Here is a 14956-nt window from a genome sequence, read left to right on the forward strand (position 1 = left end):
TTTACCTTCGGACGCCTAGGACGCGAAGAGGTCACTCCGCCTGCCGTTCAGTGTCGAGGGATCAACCGGAGGGAATGACAGACAGGTACTGCGATGCCTCGCTACGGCGACGAGCCCTGGTAGTTTTTCTTTGTTTGGGGCGAGCGTTGCTTGTGAAAGGAGTGTGCAGCATGCACAAGAGCGTTGGGAGCACAGCTTGTGGGAAGGCGCATCACTCACTTACTCTGAGATATACTGTACTGTACAAGCTGCCGTTCGCGTGTTCTCCAGTGCCCTCCTTTCCGCGCAGTCCATCGAACCACCAACCCATCGACAACGTATTTGGGAAGAATAAAGATCACTATATCTATTGAATTCGAGTCTGTATGTATATTCTCAGGAGTGAGACGAAAATACATAAATGAAAAGGGAAGAAAAAGAAAGCGTGTCTAGAAAAGTAAGGAAGACCAAGATTGAGAGCTTGTTCGCCAACCCGGGCGGAACGAAGCGGTCTATGAGGGGACGTAAAACGGATTGATGATTATTGAGCGGGAATGGGACGTCGATTTCTGATTCTCTACTTGAAGAGTCCCTTGTTCTTCTTTGCCTTCTCGGGCGTTCCGGGCCGTCCCTCCAGACGCCTCTTCTTCTCTTCAAGCTCAATGCGTTGCTTGTCGAGCTGCTCTTTCATCTCCCTGTGGCGAGCGTAGAGTTCCTCTTCGCTTTGCTTCAGCTTGTTCTCCTTCTCCGCCACCTTTTGCTGGAACACGGCCTTCATTTCGGCCTCCATCTTCGCCATCTTTTGCTCGTGAGCTGCCCGTTCGTCATCGAACTTAGAGCTGCAGATAGAGGAACGGATTCCGTTCGTTTAGCTTCCGGAATATGATGACGAACTCTCCGCACGCCGACAACTTACCCAGAGCCTGGTGCAGATGATCCACCGTCGATGCCACCGCGCTGCAGCTTGCCCATACGGTAAGACTCGTACAGAACTTCGTTGGTGAACTCCTTGAGCTCCTCCATGTGAGTCCTGAGCGCAACGAAAGATCAGTACCACAAACACATGATTGGCCTCGAAGCTCAGATTTGCGAAAACCGACCTGATGAGCATTTGCCTCAGCTTGATAAAGTCACAATGCTCCTCGTTGTCGACCTCGATCACACCCCATGGGTACTTGCGTCCACGGACTTTCCTTCCGTTGACATCGACCTCCTTGTCACTACCAACCACGGCGAACGGAATGCGGGCCTGCGAGACAACCGAAATCAGAAGGGCGTGCTTCCTCCGAGCACGAAATCAGGTTATACATACGATGATGTCCTTATTCTCGGCAATGGTTTCTGGGTCCTCGTTGTCGTAAACTGGTGGCTGATATATCTGGATCTTGTTCTGGTTGATGTCATCAAGGATCTGATGGTCGCATCGTCAAAATCAGACCTCCGCAATACAACCATAGCTACGCGCGCAACGATTTAATCCACAACATACCCTGATCTTGAACGCCTTGATCTCATCTTCCGTCAGCGTATCAGATTTTGCAATGACAGGGATCAGATTGACACGCGATGCAAGGTGGCGCATAAACTCGATGTCCAAGGGCTTCAGAGAATGTCCCGTTGGTGCAATGAAGTACAGGCAGGCGTGGACACGGGTGTCGACGACCCGCTTGCGGTTGACTCGGTTCTCCTGGTCCAAAAACGCATCGTACCGGGCCTCGATGTTTTCTAAGATCGGGCGCCAGCTCTCCTCGTTGTTGACGAAGTCACCGAATCCGGGAGTGTCGATCACGGTGAGCTTCAGCTTAACACCGTTCTCCTCAATGTCTACGTCGACGCAAGTCCGTCAGTACCCTCCCACCAAAGTCCCCTGGCTCCCTCTCGAAGTTCGGAATCCCCCAATCATACCAGCGCTGATGGCCTGAATATCAACGGTTTTGGCGGTGTCGTGGGTGGGTTCCTTGTTCTCCTTATTGGGATACAGCGAGGTGTTGAAAAGGGTGTTGATCAAGGTGCTCTTTCCCAGACCAGATTCACCTACAAGAGTACACACCCATCAGTTTCGCCGGTCGCATGAGTTTCCCGCTCCACAAATGAATCAGCTTCCTCACCGACAACCATGAGGGTGAATTGGAAACCCTTTTTTATCGATTTGCGGTGAACCTGGTTCGGGAGGTTGTGGAAACCAACATATCCGGCAAGCTTCTTCTTGACGATGGGGATCTGGCGCGCGAGAATTGTGCGACTATCATCAGCATCCAACCTTATGGCAACGGAAAGCCTTGGAAGAGCGGCGCTTACTGAAAGGTCTACAATTTCCAAGTTCGTCAGGTAGCGATTGTTAAACGTTAGTGGAGATTCCCGGTTCGTCCGTCCGTGGTGTCAAAACGAAGTGGTGGACCACCCCTTCTCCTCTCTCGACCGTATCCCGCAGTGAAAGTTCGCCCGTATGGTGCCCATCAGCATCCGCTAACTTACCGGCCATGTTTGCGAAACTAAAGGGAGAATAGGGCGAGGGCGAGAACGTGTTAATTGCTGATTTTCCCACGCTCGCTGATCAGCAAGTGCGGCCTTCAAGAACTCGCTGATCTAAGAGACGCTTCTCCCTGGACCGTGCACGTCCTGCTTCTCTACCGCAGCCTCACCTTAGTTGTCAGCCAGGTCCGTGTGAGTGTTGGGGTCCGCTGCGTGGAGCACCTGTGATTTCCTGTCGTTTGCAGAAGCTCTCACGAACGGCAGCTTTCGGGTGACCTTTGGGCGGCGTGAAATTCCCTGTGGCGACGAACGACAACCGCGTCCATATGTTGGTGATAGCATACAGTATGTACGTACATACCGTACTTAAGGTAAATAGATGCTGATCATGCCAACAAAAGCAACCAATCAGCAACTCACTACAGCCACGCAAGCCACATGCGCCTCCGAAAATGTCCAAAGCGACGGGAACGCCAGAAATGTGCTCGTTGGCGTCGTTTGAAAACGTTGACTTTGGGGGGCACGCTCTTAGATTTAGCAGGCCTAATCAAAATGTCTCTGCAGAGGGCGAGAAGCAAAAATTTCCAGGGCGCGCGCCTGGAACCAACCGCCACAACGGGCCGCTGTGTCTCTCTCTCTCACATCATCATCTCTTTCTTTGCAGGCCCCGTGAAACTCGGCGTGATACCTGACGGACGGCCGGCTCTTGGTGGTGGGAAACAGTACAGTACGTGAATATTCTCGTGGGAAGCCAGCAACGATACAGTCTTCAGCATCCTCCAGCCGCTAGTTGTCACCAGCCTTCTCGTAGCTGACTTGTGTGCAAGTTTCGTCGCCCTTCCGTGTCTTGCCTTCGGTGCTCCGGTGTGTGTTCCGCGCTTCTTTCGACAAAGGATCAACAAGGCGTCGGCAGCCCCACAGTACAGTGTCAGGATTGGAGCACCCCCAGCAGAGAAGAGGATTTGGCGGACCCTAGTATTTGCATAACCGCAGGATACGTTGCAAGGGCTTAGGCCCGCCCTTCTCACCACCTCGGCGCAGAAGTACAAAGCTTTCTTCCCACAAAGGTCAAACATGGCATTTAAGTTCTCATGGTTGGCTTTAGCCGCATTCCCCTTGCTCGTCCTCGGACAGACGCCGTTGCCTCCCGCCGCGACTACCCTCAGCACCGCTGTGCCCCCCGCAGCACCCGTACCCGCTTTCCCAGAAGGCGGCCCTTGTTCGGATAATACTCAGTGTTCCGTGAGCCCGGGGACCGTGTGTGTAACACTGCCAGGGCAGACCTTGGGAACCTGCAGACGAGACGCTACACCAACAGGGAGTAGCTCTGGCATCACCACGGTGTTCCCGGTCAGGACGCAATCTAGCCCTCGGCCAACGGCAACAGCAATACCTTGCACCTCTACGGCTCCTGCAGCTGCTATCCTCGCGATATGTGGTGCAGGGAATGCCTGTGTGAACGGTTTTTGTCAACTCACACCCGAAGAACGTGTAACTCGAGCATCAGGCGGTCTGTCGACGGCGTTGATCGTGATGATAGTTGCAGCGGCGGTGTTGGGGTCGGCGGCCCTAGGCTTGGTGACGTGCTTTTGCATGAACATTTGCTGCTTCGCTCACCGAAGCAAGCATCGGAAGGAGAACAAGACTCGGACAGCTGCGGCGGCTGGGAAGGCCCAGGTGCTGGATGCGGAAGACGACGGCTTCGGCGATCGGCACCGAAGTTCCGCCCACTTCAGCAGACATCCCTCCCTCTCGTCCCAGTTCAACAACCGAAGTTTCAATAAATTGGAGAGGGAGCAGCAACGCCTAGATTTCTCACGCGCACCATCACATTTTGGCACCATCAATACCAGCGGCGTTGCTCTCGTCCCAGAACATCATTTCACACCAAACAGCACCCAAGCCTATCGCCAATCCTATTTTTCCCACATTGACCGCCACTCCCCATTCGACCCATCTCACAACCCAAGCGCCAGCGAACACTCCCCTGCACTCGAAAACTTCCCTCCCAACGCCGCTTATTCACATCAAGCACACACGCACCAACCATCCGCCCTCGCTTTCCCTGCTGCAGCACACCACCCACACCATCACAACTCGGCCTCGGTCCCGTACGCCGCCGTAGCCCTCGCCCCAGCAGCAGACCTCTACCACTACCCCCAACCCCCACCACCGACAACCCAAACCGACATTTACCCATCCCCACCAGAACACTGCGAGTTCGGCTACTGGGACGCCCAACGGCGGTTCCACCAGGGCTTCCAGGAAGCTGACGGGACCGTGCACAGGGGATATTGGGACGAGGAAGGCAATTTCTGGAACCTGTCGTTACCCAGAAATCACCCGGATGGGTCAGTGGGAGACGATGCGAGGGACTTGCAGTCAGGGACAGAGTCGCATACTATGGCTACCTCGACAACGTCGGATTATCCGTAGGTCATCCACCTAATCTGGGTGCGGACCATTTAGATACGTCTTGAACTATATCCCCTCCGTAATATTTGCCGGCGTAATCCCCACGTTATTTTTGAAATATCTGTACCGCCCTCTCTGTAACCAGCGTCGTGTTTAGGTCCGCCCTATGTCGTCCTCCTCTCCCGACCTCATGGCCCCGCCTCCCTCTCTCGCACATGTTGGAGTGTGTGTCTGTACCAGCGTACATAGTGTCTGTATAAATATTATCACTTTGGTTTATGCCCAGTATCCTTCGCTCAGCGCTCTCTTGCAAATCCCGTGTTTCCTGGCGCTTTTCGTCGACGCTAGCGAGGCTCCCGAGACGAGAAGTCCTTCATATTCTAACCCTTGCTGCCCGCAGTTGATCTTGATAAAGAACCTTCGACCAGCAGGTCAGCAGCAGTTAGCGGGATTCAATTGTGGAAGGGCAAAGATATGACTTGGCCGTCATCAACGGCAAGTTGGCAATAGAGTCTGAGGCCCCGAAGGTCGTCGGTCATCCAGGACAACCACACCTTCTCTTCCCATTTTCACTCAGGCCTAATTTAGCCTCAAACCCCGTCAGAGCGGCAATCAGGTCCGCCACAGCTTCATGAAATGCCTCAATACTATCGTCGCGTCGTCGTCGTTGTTCTCCAGCGACCCATCGGGTAAATGCATCCGCCGCCCCCTCACGAACCAGCCCAGGATGCAGCGCGATGCTATCGTCGCATTATCCATCCTCGTTGCGCCAGTTGAAACTGCCGATGGATGCTTGGCCCTAATCCACTGCAAGGTAAGCTCGTCGCGCTGCCGTTGCGCGTTTTCGAGCTCAGCGAGCCGAGTTTCGATGTTTTTGAGCGAGGTTTTGAGCGACTTGAGTTTGGGTTGCCGTTCTTCGCTGGCGGCACGGACTACGCCTTGGATGTCGGTGAGCAGGTTTGCGCTGGGCTTCGGGATTCACCATCTTGGCGTGCGACCTTGGGTGTGCGGGATTCGGCGTGAGAAATCTGCGATTGAGGTCGCAATTGATGCAAGACCTTTCAGGCTTCGAGCGGACTCCAGCAGCCAGTTGCGTCTTCTCTCCCTCTTGAGACTGACCTTGAGACTGACCTAGGACGGGGTTCAACGTGGCCGTTTTCAAATTTGCACTTTCCGTTTTTTGCTGTACTCGGGTCTGGCTCACTGACACAAGCATATTTCAGAACAAAAGATATATCAAACTCAATATGGCCTCACAGGATTTTTTTGCCTAACCGATGATGTCTTTTGTATTCACACTTGCAGGAGATTGATTAAGAAAAGGAAAAAGAGTATCTACGATTCTAAACTAGGGGGTAACAAAATCTAATGTACTGGTATGATGATGTTGGTCACAGAGGGTGTAGGAGCAGCCCCAGACCCGTACGGTATCACGAGAGGTCCCGGGAGCGGTCTCACGAGCGAATGTTGATCAGGGTTGTTCATGCGCGGTCCTTGTTCTTGTGGCACTTCTTGGGAGGAGTGGTGGGTTCGGCTGTTGGCTCAGCGGTAGGCTCAGCGGTAGGCTCAGCGGTGGGTTCAGCTGTAGGCTCGACGGTGGGCTCGGCAGTAGGCTCGGGGTTTTCCGTGGGCTCCTGAGTGGGCTCAGCGGTGTGGGTGGGCTTAGTGGAGGAATGTTCCTTGGTGGAGGAGTGGGCCTTGGTGGAGGAGGAGCGGGGCTTCCGTGTGGAGTGACCCGTCTGTGTGGTGACAGGGGGTACGGGGGCACCACCGCCAGAGACCTCGATCTTTTGAGCACCGTTCTTGAAGGCATTCTTGTAAAGACGGCCTTCCTGGTTGTCGGAGGGGAAACCGGGGACGCCAAAGACGTGGTCGCGGAGCTTGATTCCACCGGTGACGGTACCCTTCACGTCGGAGACGACCGAGCAGTCGAAGCAGTTCTCGTAGTACTCAGCGGCGGCGTTCTGGGGGTTGGGGATCCACGACCATGAGCAGACGTATTCACCGGCGGGCAGGTTGGCGGGGATCTGGAAGGGGACTTTGCGTCCAAGGTCGGGGCACTTGGCGGCGACGGAGAAGACGGTGAAGTCGTCAATGGTGGGGTTTTGCTTGGAGGTGATAGACAGAGCGCATCCACCTCCACCGTGAAAACCGTTGATGTCGTTGGAGCAGATCTGGACGGCGTTGTCGGGGTTGCCGACGGCCTCACCACAGGTGACTGGAACAGAGAGAGTCTGACCAGCGCGAATCTGGAGCTTGCCCTTTCCGGTGTGAGGCTTTTGGCCGGCGCAGAACCAATTCTTGGTGCCTTGGTTCAGAGGGTTCTCGAGTGACGTCTTGAGGCCCCAGACTGAAGGGTGGTTGAAGACTTGATGCGCCTGCGCACCAACCGTGAGAGCAGCCAAAGCAACGAGAGCAGTGCGGGCAACCATATTGAAATAATCTGTTGTTGTAGGTAATGATAATGGGGAGGAAATAGAGTTAACGGTGAGCTTTGCGAGATGCGTCGTTCTCTTTATACCCCGCCCGGCCTAGCGACTGAGAGGCTTTCCCACTCTTGGCGAGGATCCGCCGAAAGTCGAGAAAGTTCTTTCACACCGCCTCCCGATGAGGCGCTGCCCACACCGACGAGTACATGTGCATGTGCACACAGGACGCGGATTTAGAAGCGACCTTCGCTATCATACCGTGCACGGCGAGCCCGAGGGCTGACAAAACGGAGTTGACCAACGTACCTGCTGGGTATTACTGTTCTTGGATGTTAGGTGAGGTACAAGAGGCGGGGCGAGGCTGTCCGCTCTCTTTAATGCTTTTCGTGCCTGCCGCTGTCGATGACATGGTCATCACCGCCTTTCCTTTTCGCCTCTTCCGAGAGGTATCCGCCCCAAAGGCTACAAACCACCTATGACCGTGCTGCGTACACAGGCTGCGGCTGGCTGGATCCCAAAGGAAGCGATGGGAGGTGATTATACCGCTTTCCTCCTTGTGGGAAAGCAGACCAGCAACCACAACTTTGTTGGCGGTGCGCCCGCATGCAAAGCAAATTTCTCACCCATATGGCAAAATTTCGCTGATGTGGTTGTGCGCGGCGGATCAAACTGTTTATGCCGGCAACTTCGACACATATTATCTTCCATTGTCCTGGTTCACGGAAGAGTCTTTGGGACCTGGTACTTGTCACAAGCGCCGCTCGTTCCGTCTAATAAAAGTCTGGTCGGCCGTAAGCGGCTCGTTTGGACGGCGGCGCGGTACGAGTACTACGAGACTACGAGGGCCACCCGAGTCCCGACTACCAGGAAGGACTGCATGGTTTTTGTATGGTTTTTGACGATTGATCAACACCGTGATTTTTTTGGCTGACGGGGATATCCACTTTCAATGACAATTCGGGGTCATTGATGGTCTGTCATTGTGCCATGTTGGCGACATATGCGATAGGGTGCCAACAACGCGTAGTGATCCTACCCCGCACGCGCTGTCGCTTTTTTGGTTTCCCTCCGCTCTGTCAAAACACCTTGAATTGAAAAAGCAGTCCAGGCACAGTCCAAGACAACTGCTAAAATCGGCTGTCGAATAAACATGGATGCCACTCTCTATTTGTCGGAGCGAGTCCGAATCCGGCTTCCATATAAGTTGAGCTGGGTCTGCTGTCCCCCGGTGCAGGCCTCTCAAACTCACAACTCTGTCTGACTCGCCTGGCCACTTTCAAAGCGACCCCATAATTCCTACCCTCCCATACACAAATGAGCAGAATGGCAGACGCTGAAGGCAAAGGCGACGGTGATGCACGGGCGACGACGCCTTGGTGGAAAGGCGGCTTCAAAGTTCCATTCGCTGTAGCTCTCCTTGGCGTCACTATAGCAACGGCGGCTGCCATCGCCGCACCCCTGGGGGTACTATCCTTCAGCGGAGCCACCAAGTCAACCGATACCATGACTGACGCCCTGCGTGGCCGACTTGTGGCCACGGCATCCGACTCCGTGCTGCGTCTTAGCGACAAGTGCTTTGCGGCAGTTGATGACATCCGGAATCTTCAATCGGTCGGGACTTACTTTGCGGCCTATGACTTAGATAAATCAAAACGCATCACTCAGGCTCCTTACGCGGATAGCCTGATTAATGACCTCATCACCGTTGCAGAAAGATACAATTTTACCGTGGCATTCAATGTTGCGACAAGACTGCCGGGTATCGGTGGCGCTGAGAATCTGTTACTCGGGGCAAAGAATGCTCAGGGCTTTTACGAAGGCCGCCGCTGCAACGAGCTCAATGCAACCTTCCAGATATGTGATGGCGGTGCCTTCTCTCAGAAAGGCAACGTGTGGAATCGGACCGTGGACTTCTACGCCTTCTCAACTTTTGAAGTACCGAAGACGAGCGAGATGTTCCCAGCGAGCGAAAATGGGTTGTGGCTGCCCACGGTGATTTTTCCCTACAATGGGCAACACATACCCACCAAGGTTTGCTATAAAGCGCCGTCTTTCCTAGATCGAACCCCGCAGACCGATTTTTATGCCGGGATGGGAAATTACACTGCAATGTTCTCCGGGGTGTACCGGCTGGCGTCAATTTCGGAATACCTGATGACGGTGGTCCCGACAAAGAACGCTGTGCTCGCCGTGTTTGACATTCCTCATGGGGCATTAGTCGGCGTGAGCAAAGCCGGTCTCACGATGAACGCCGACGAGTCCGCGACTGTCAACATTGCCGACGTTGCCGATCCTCTCTTGCGGGAGTCTGCAACGGCCGTCTACGAGCGATATGGCAAAAGTTGGACTGCCTTACCCGCGTCGCTCGACACGACAGTGAAGACGTCGCAAGGCAATGTGTTGATAAGCACTAAAGCCCTTACAACTGACCAGGGCCTGGCATGGATGCTAGTCATTGCCATCCCCGAAGACGACCTCATCGGTGATATGGTATGTTCTTTGAAGACGTTAACAACCGCCGCACGTAATTGACGCCTTGCCTTTCAAACAAACCTCCGCGTATCCATCAGATCCGAGCTCGAAAAGCTGCCATCATCACCGCCATTGTCGTCTCTGTTGGGATGATCATTTTAGCCGCCGTAGTCAGTTATCTGTTTGTCCTGCCTCTTAAGCATCTCTCCACCGTCATGCAGGCCGCCACCAAGTTTGATTTCTCGGTCGTCAACTCCAGTAAATCCAATAAGAGATCGTTTCTCAACGAACTGGCGAACATGCAAGGTATTTGTTTCGCGCTTAGACTATAGAGTCTCGGAGCCACAAATGCTGACATCCATCTTCTCCCAGATGTGTTTTACATCATGCTAACCAAGTTTGCGAAGGCCATCGAGGCCAACAAGAGTCTCCAGAGGGGCAAAGGGAACCCAACGACCTCTGCGCAGCAAGCTTCCGTAATACATTCGGCAAGCACAAAAAACCAATCCGGAGCGGCGCTTTGAGATGGAGTTTTAGACATTTTACTTGACAATGCAGTTTTATCAATGCAACTGAATTATTAGCCCGGAGCGCTCGTTTTGCTCGCTGCGAATTTGAAACCTCTCTCAAGCTCTTCCGTAAAGTCCTCGGAAACTGTCAACAGCGGGTTGTGACAGGATTGCGTAACTTGAGCTGTCCAGCCAGGCGGCGATATTACTCGTAACAAAGTCAGATTGTTGTCAGACCCGTTTACAAACGTATGGCTTTCTGCAATGATTGTACGGAAACCACCGACGAGCCCATACCCCACATAAGTGAAGTACTCGCGGGCCATTGTGTCTATCCTGTTGTATTTACGTGCGTGATAGATCTATCTACCCTTAAAACTTGGGCCGCACGGGGTTGTACTGTATCATGGCTTGACGAGCGTTTTACATGACTCTGCGACTTGCCACTTGTCGACGGTAGTGCAGGGAGAGTGGGTTGACTTGTGTACTAGGTAATTCGAGATCAAAGAGAACTTGTCTGTTAGTATATATATAGGAGGTCCGCCATGTAAGAAATAAAAGATTATGTCTGGGAAAATTTCACCTGCTGTCTTCGCCTTTGACAGACGCCCGAATTGTTCTTCAGTAGCCATGACACAGGAGCTCTTAAGAGATGATGGAGCTTGTTTTCTATTCCTTTAAGAAAGTACCTTTCTACGTACGTAGCACGGAATAGCAGCGAACCACATCATCGAATGGGCTTGCTCATTCTGTCCATCTGATCCACCTTTTGTTTCCGTTTCACCAAGGCCTTGTGATCGAACTTTGCCAAAAAGTCTGCCATATGTGAATGCAGGCGGTCAAGCTCTTCCTGACGTTCACGCCTATTCTCTTCAATCTGGCGGCGAAGATGTCCGAATCTATCCTTTTCGAGTTGAGCTCCCAAAATTGACACATTTCCGTGGGATTCGGCGGCCGTGATAACAGGTGTGGTGGTCGACGATGAGTCTGCCCTGGAGCACAAGTGTTTCAGCGCTTCAATCGTCCAGTCTTTTCGCTGCCCAACAGCATCTGCATAAGCTTCTTGGACGGAATCGCTCCTGGCAAGAGCTTGGTCAAGTTTCGCCTCGAGGTCGTCAATTTTTATCAATATCGGCGTGATGTAAGTAGCGAGGCCAGGCCGAATTGAAAACAGTGTCCGTGCGATGGTAGCCAACCAGAAACTTCTTGATACCAGGACCGAGGGCTATGATTGTTGGGACTGGGGACATTCGCCCACTGCGTACGTCTGGCTCCACGGTTGAACCAGACATGCCCCATACCTTCGAGGCCTTTGAATGCCCGGAGGTCAAAGTCAGGATGGAATCGCCAGGGTTTGAACCCCGTTTTATGCTCAATGGTATCCAGTCTCTGCTGTTCGATGTGTCGCAGTGTTGACGGACTGGGTTTGTAGAGGGTTCACGTGGAATGGAGGGCTTTTTCATTGGTGTCTTGTGCTTCTTCGATTGGAGGGTATCTCCCTCTTGAATTCCATGGCTTGACGGCGATGTAATAAATCGGTGATAAATATTTATGTCCAAGAAAGTCCCACAAATCGCATTGTCCTGTGGAAAATGCACTGCAAATAGTGGGCGGAACTCCATGCGGTACATGTTGGAGGACGCTCCAGTTATCTCCACTTTCCCATCAACTGCGTGCTGTCGCAGACTGTCTCTGTACCCCAGCTCCACTGTTGTTGTCCCAGCTTTCACCCGGAGCTTTAGCTCTCGTGCTTCAACATTCAACCCTCTTTGTGGCCCTGCACTGTAAGGCGATGTGTGGAACTGAAGCGCCGTGCCAACGTAGAAGTTCTTACCGTAAAACTGTGTAATGAGCGGGGTGCCCTGCTTCATATAGTTTGCCACATTCATGCGAAGGCGGTTCATTGCCGCGCTTACCAGTGGGGACGCTATTATTCGGAGCAAGTCACAGGAGGGCGGAGTCCTCAGAAACTGTCAACAGCGGGTTGTGACAGGATTGCCTGCGCAACGTCAACTTGCGAAACGATGGAGTCTATTATATATGTAGTTGAACTGAACCTGAACACCATCAACCATCGTTGGAAGAATTACCTGAACTTGCGCGGGCAAGGATAGATATGGGAGCATCCCAGTCTCACGGGGAGGAAAGTCCGCCTAGGAGAGGAAGTGCAGCAACTTCACCCTCGGAAATTCCCCCGGATGGGATACATCCCTCGAGGTCAAGTTTGGTATCAGAGCATCCCTTTTCCGCACCCACGTTGGCCGCAGCCCGGAGTGCGTATCTGAAGCTTCGGGATGTCCAGCCAGACGGCGAAAAAGAGGGCGGGATAAGATTGTCCCGGTTTGTGGTTGTGGTAAGAAGCAGGAACTTCTCTTGTCAGACCGTTTGACTTACCATCCTGTTAGGGAGGACTCCAAACATGGCTTTCTGCCCGCTTATTCAAAAGCGCATGTGAGGACGGCGAGCGAGAGATCCTTCATTACGAAGGCTTCCTGCGAATCTTACAGCTGCTCGTTCGAGATGATGCTTGCTATGTCACTCCCCACACCGCCGAAGAGCTTCGACAGGCAGACTTGCAGCTCCTGCAGTGTCTGAGCTTGAAAACTGGAGCCTTCACCCGAGCTGATCTATGCGAGCTTCTCAGCGCCGTAGCGGATGTGGCGATCACGCAACTGAGAGCCCTGAACAAAAGCGCCGACAGGCCTCAGTTAGGGAGCGAATCGCTCGAACCGGATTCTCCGCGCATAAAGATGCTCAGCGGGCAGATATTGCGAGCAAATCAGACCAACGGCATTAGCGGCGACGTCGAATCTATCACAGTGGAGGACTTGCAAAAATGGTTCATTCGCAACATGCCGTTCATATTCGAGCCGGTCCGATTCGCTTTCATTCAGACTTGGCTGACTCTAAATGAAGAGGCTCAACTTCCTCTATATCCTCCACAACATATTCCTGTGGTTGGCAAAAGCGAGATCTTGACGGACGCCATGACATGGATCTTGAGTTCTTTCTTGAAACTGCCAGCCCCGGCGGCGAAGGAGCATACCCTTGCGCTTGCTGAGTCGCAGCAGGGAGAAACAGTTGCCCAGTGGGATCTGCTCTTCAGCGCTCGGAATGATGTAAGGCTTGGTTTGCGTGCAGCGTTGTAATCGACGTTCTCCGAACTCCTTGTTCTCCAGGGATACAGCATCAATCGTTTCGAGTACCACACATTGAAGTACCCGAAGCCGTCGCTACTACTGGTGAGCGGCTCATTACCTGCCTCGAAAACCTCCAACGGCGAGCCTCAGCTCATCACGATCGGCGCGTACGTGGATTGCCCATGGAAGAAAAGCAAAAGCTTTTGGGGGACGCCAGACTGCATGTTATTCCAACTGGATCCCGTGGTGGATCTCTTTCGCACAAATGTGGAGAGCTCGACGCATGCAAAACTGCCGCTCGATCATTTTGTGTATTTCAGCGCCGACAGTGGGGTGATTGGTTTTGGCGGGGAGATTGGAACATTCAAGTAAGAACTGTTAGGTACGGTGTCTGAGAGTCGTAGAGCCGCTCATCAATTTTGCTCCTGCAGTTTTTCCACGGATCTCCGAACAGCCACATTAAACCTCAATTCAACATCACCTCTAAATGTCACCACCCAGGCCCAGCGGCCGCCCACATACGACTTTGGACCCCGCGGTGCTAAACAGGAGAGCGGTATAACCTTCGACGTGGACGACTTGGAGGTGTTCGGACTGGGAGGCACCCAAGCGCGCCAAAGGCAACGCCGAGAGTGGGACTTTGATGCCCGAGACGCGGCGAGACGGTCGGGGCTGGTTTCACATCATCGAGGTGGGGATGCCACTGCGGCAGATTTGGAAATAACGAAGCAGATTTTGGCTATGGCTGGTACGTGAGAGTGTCTGGTGCGGGGGCTCCACGGGATGTCAAGGGGTCATAGGTTTACCTTTCTTGCGCATTACGTCGGGAAATGACATCTTTCTTGTAGGAGGTAAGCGGGGAATGTACAGAATGTTCTGCGGACACGCATTGTCAATCAGTGTATTTAACTCTATCGAAACGCAGTTTATTCCGGAGCAGATCAATAATGAGAATGTCTTGGGACATCCGGTTCCTCCTCCGAGTCGAGCATCTGTCTTGATCGATGCTCAATTTTCAAATGCCACAGAAAATCGGCGTATCGAGTTTCCATATGGGAACTAAACAGTTTACACACCCTTCCACTATGTGCCACGACGCTACAGGGCGCGGAACGCAGGAAGTAGGTGAACGGCTCATCCTACGACAAACGACTGCAGGTGGGATGTGGGAAACACGAGGCGTGACCACATGGAGGGAGGATCCCAGGTGGGAAGCGAAGAATCATACGAACAAGTCCGCCATTGATACGGTGGAATAGCTGAAACCACCCTACATATTCACAGCTGTGTACATACTGTAATTTGGTAAATCCGTAAAGGCGTAAAGCAGGGTCCACTGGGCTCCGAGTCGGAGGGTCACTTGGGGGCGTTTGACGACATGGCGATAAGGCAGATAAGCAACTTGAAGACGCGTCGCCAGGCGATGATTCACCACAAATTCAGAATGCTTATTACGTGTCCCAGAATCCCAGCCCGAACGCAACTCGGGCCCTCATATAAAACGACCTCCAGGATCCAGAGCAGGCAACTTTGCTTCAAA

At 53.1% G+C, this 14956-nt stretch overlaps 5 protein-coding genes across 5 annotated transcripts; 3 read left to right on the plus strand and 2 right to left on the minus strand.

The window, feature by feature from the left end:
- Positions 1-325: 325 nt before the first annotated feature.
- Positions 326-2780, minus strand: EV422DRAFT_538577 (Septin-domain-containing protein). Its single transcript, XM_053070982.1, has 10 exons — positions 2622-2780; positions 2455-2471; positions 2278-2285; positions 2088-2199; positions 1885-2013; positions 1469-1803; positions 1292-1390; positions 1080-1228; positions 896-1009; positions 326-818 (listed from the first exon to the last, which is right to left on the minus strand). Exons 2-10 carry the CDS (start codon positions 2459-2461, stop codon positions 557-559), a joined length of 1215 nt encoding a protein of 404 aa, XP_052923404.1. The 5' UTR covers positions 2462-2471; positions 2622-2780; the 3' UTR covers positions 326-556.
- Positions 2781-5889, plus strand: EV422DRAFT_580161 (uncharacterized protein; the record flags this gene model as incomplete). The annotated part of the gene is made up of 10 exons (XM_053073334.1): positions 2781-3078; positions 3116-3178; positions 3203-3315; positions 3445-4883; positions 4921-5003; positions 5024-5091; positions 5153-5297; positions 5332-5482; positions 5545-5680; positions 5716-5889. The coding sequence occupies exons 1-10, from the start codon at positions 2904-2906 to the stop codon at positions 5887-5889; spliced, it is 2547 nt and encodes an 848-aa protein (XP_052923405.1). The 5' UTR covers positions 2781-2903.
- Positions 5890-6174: 285 nt separating this feature from the next.
- Positions 6175-7583, minus strand: EV422DRAFT_188424 (uncharacterized protein). Its single transcript, XM_053065183.1, has one exon. It carries the CDS (start codon positions 7296-7298, stop codon positions 6348-6350), a length of 951 nt encoding a protein of 316 aa, XP_052923406.1. The 5' UTR covers positions 7299-7583; the 3' UTR covers positions 6175-6347.
- A 1035-nt stretch (positions 7584-8618) lies between these two features.
- EV422DRAFT_508298 (uncharacterized protein) lies at positions 8619-10291 on the plus strand (the record flags this gene model as incomplete). Its single annotated transcript, XM_053068733.1, has 4 exons — positions 8619-9785; positions 9866-9937; positions 9989-10073; positions 10140-10291. The coding sequence occupies 4 exons, from the start codon at positions 8619-8621 to the stop codon at positions 10289-10291; spliced, it is 1476 nt and encodes a 491-aa protein (XP_052923407.1).
- Positions 10292-12189: 1898 nt separating this feature from the next.
- Positions 12190-14792, plus strand: EV422DRAFT_538600 (TLD-domain-containing protein). The gene is made up of 5 exons (XM_053070983.1): positions 12190-12629; positions 12682-13395; positions 13456-13784; positions 13848-14165; positions 14340-14792. The coding sequence occupies exons 1-5, from the start codon at positions 12393-12395 to the stop codon at positions 14362-14364; spliced, it is 1623 nt and encodes a 540-aa protein (XP_052923408.1). The 5' UTR covers positions 12190-12392; the 3' UTR covers positions 14365-14792.
- Positions 14793-14956: the final 164 nt, after the last annotated feature.

The sequence above is a fragment of the Fimicolochytrium jonesii genome (genome assembly GCF_025526975.1).
Source record: "Fimicolochytrium jonesii strain JEL569 chromosome Unknown EV422scaffold_22, whole genome shotgun sequence".
NCBI lineage: Eukaryota > Fungi > Chytridiomycota > Chytridiomycetes > Spizellomycetales > Powellomycetaceae > Fimicolochytrium > Fimicolochytrium jonesii.

Coding starts and splice junctions, on each gene's coding strand:
- EV422DRAFT_538577 (XM_053070982.1), bottom strand. Junction 2,014..2,087: donor ATTCACCCTCATGGTTGTCG/GTGAGGAAGCTG, acceptor GTACTCTTGTAG/GTGAATCTGGTCTGGGAAAG. Junction 1,391..1,468: donor TCAAGGCGTTCAAGATCAGG/GTATGTTGTGGA, acceptor TGCGACCATCAG/ATCCTTGATGACATCAACCA.
- EV422DRAFT_188424 (XM_053065183.1), bottom strand. CDS start 7,298: ATGGTTGCCCGCACTGCTCTCGTTGCTTTGGCTGCTCTCACGGTTGGT.
- EV422DRAFT_538600 (XM_053070983.1), top strand. CDS start 12,393: ATGGGAGCATCCCAGTCTCACGGGGAGGAAAGTCCGCCTAGGAGAGGA. Junction 12,630..12,681: donor TGTCCCGGTTTGTGGTTGTG/GTAAGAAGCAGG, acceptor CCATCCTGTTAG/GGAGGACTCCAAACATGGCT. Junction 13,396..13,455: donor TCTTCAGCGCTCGGAATGAT/GTAAGGCTTGGT, acceptor CTTGTTCTCCAG/GGATACAGCATCAATCGTTT.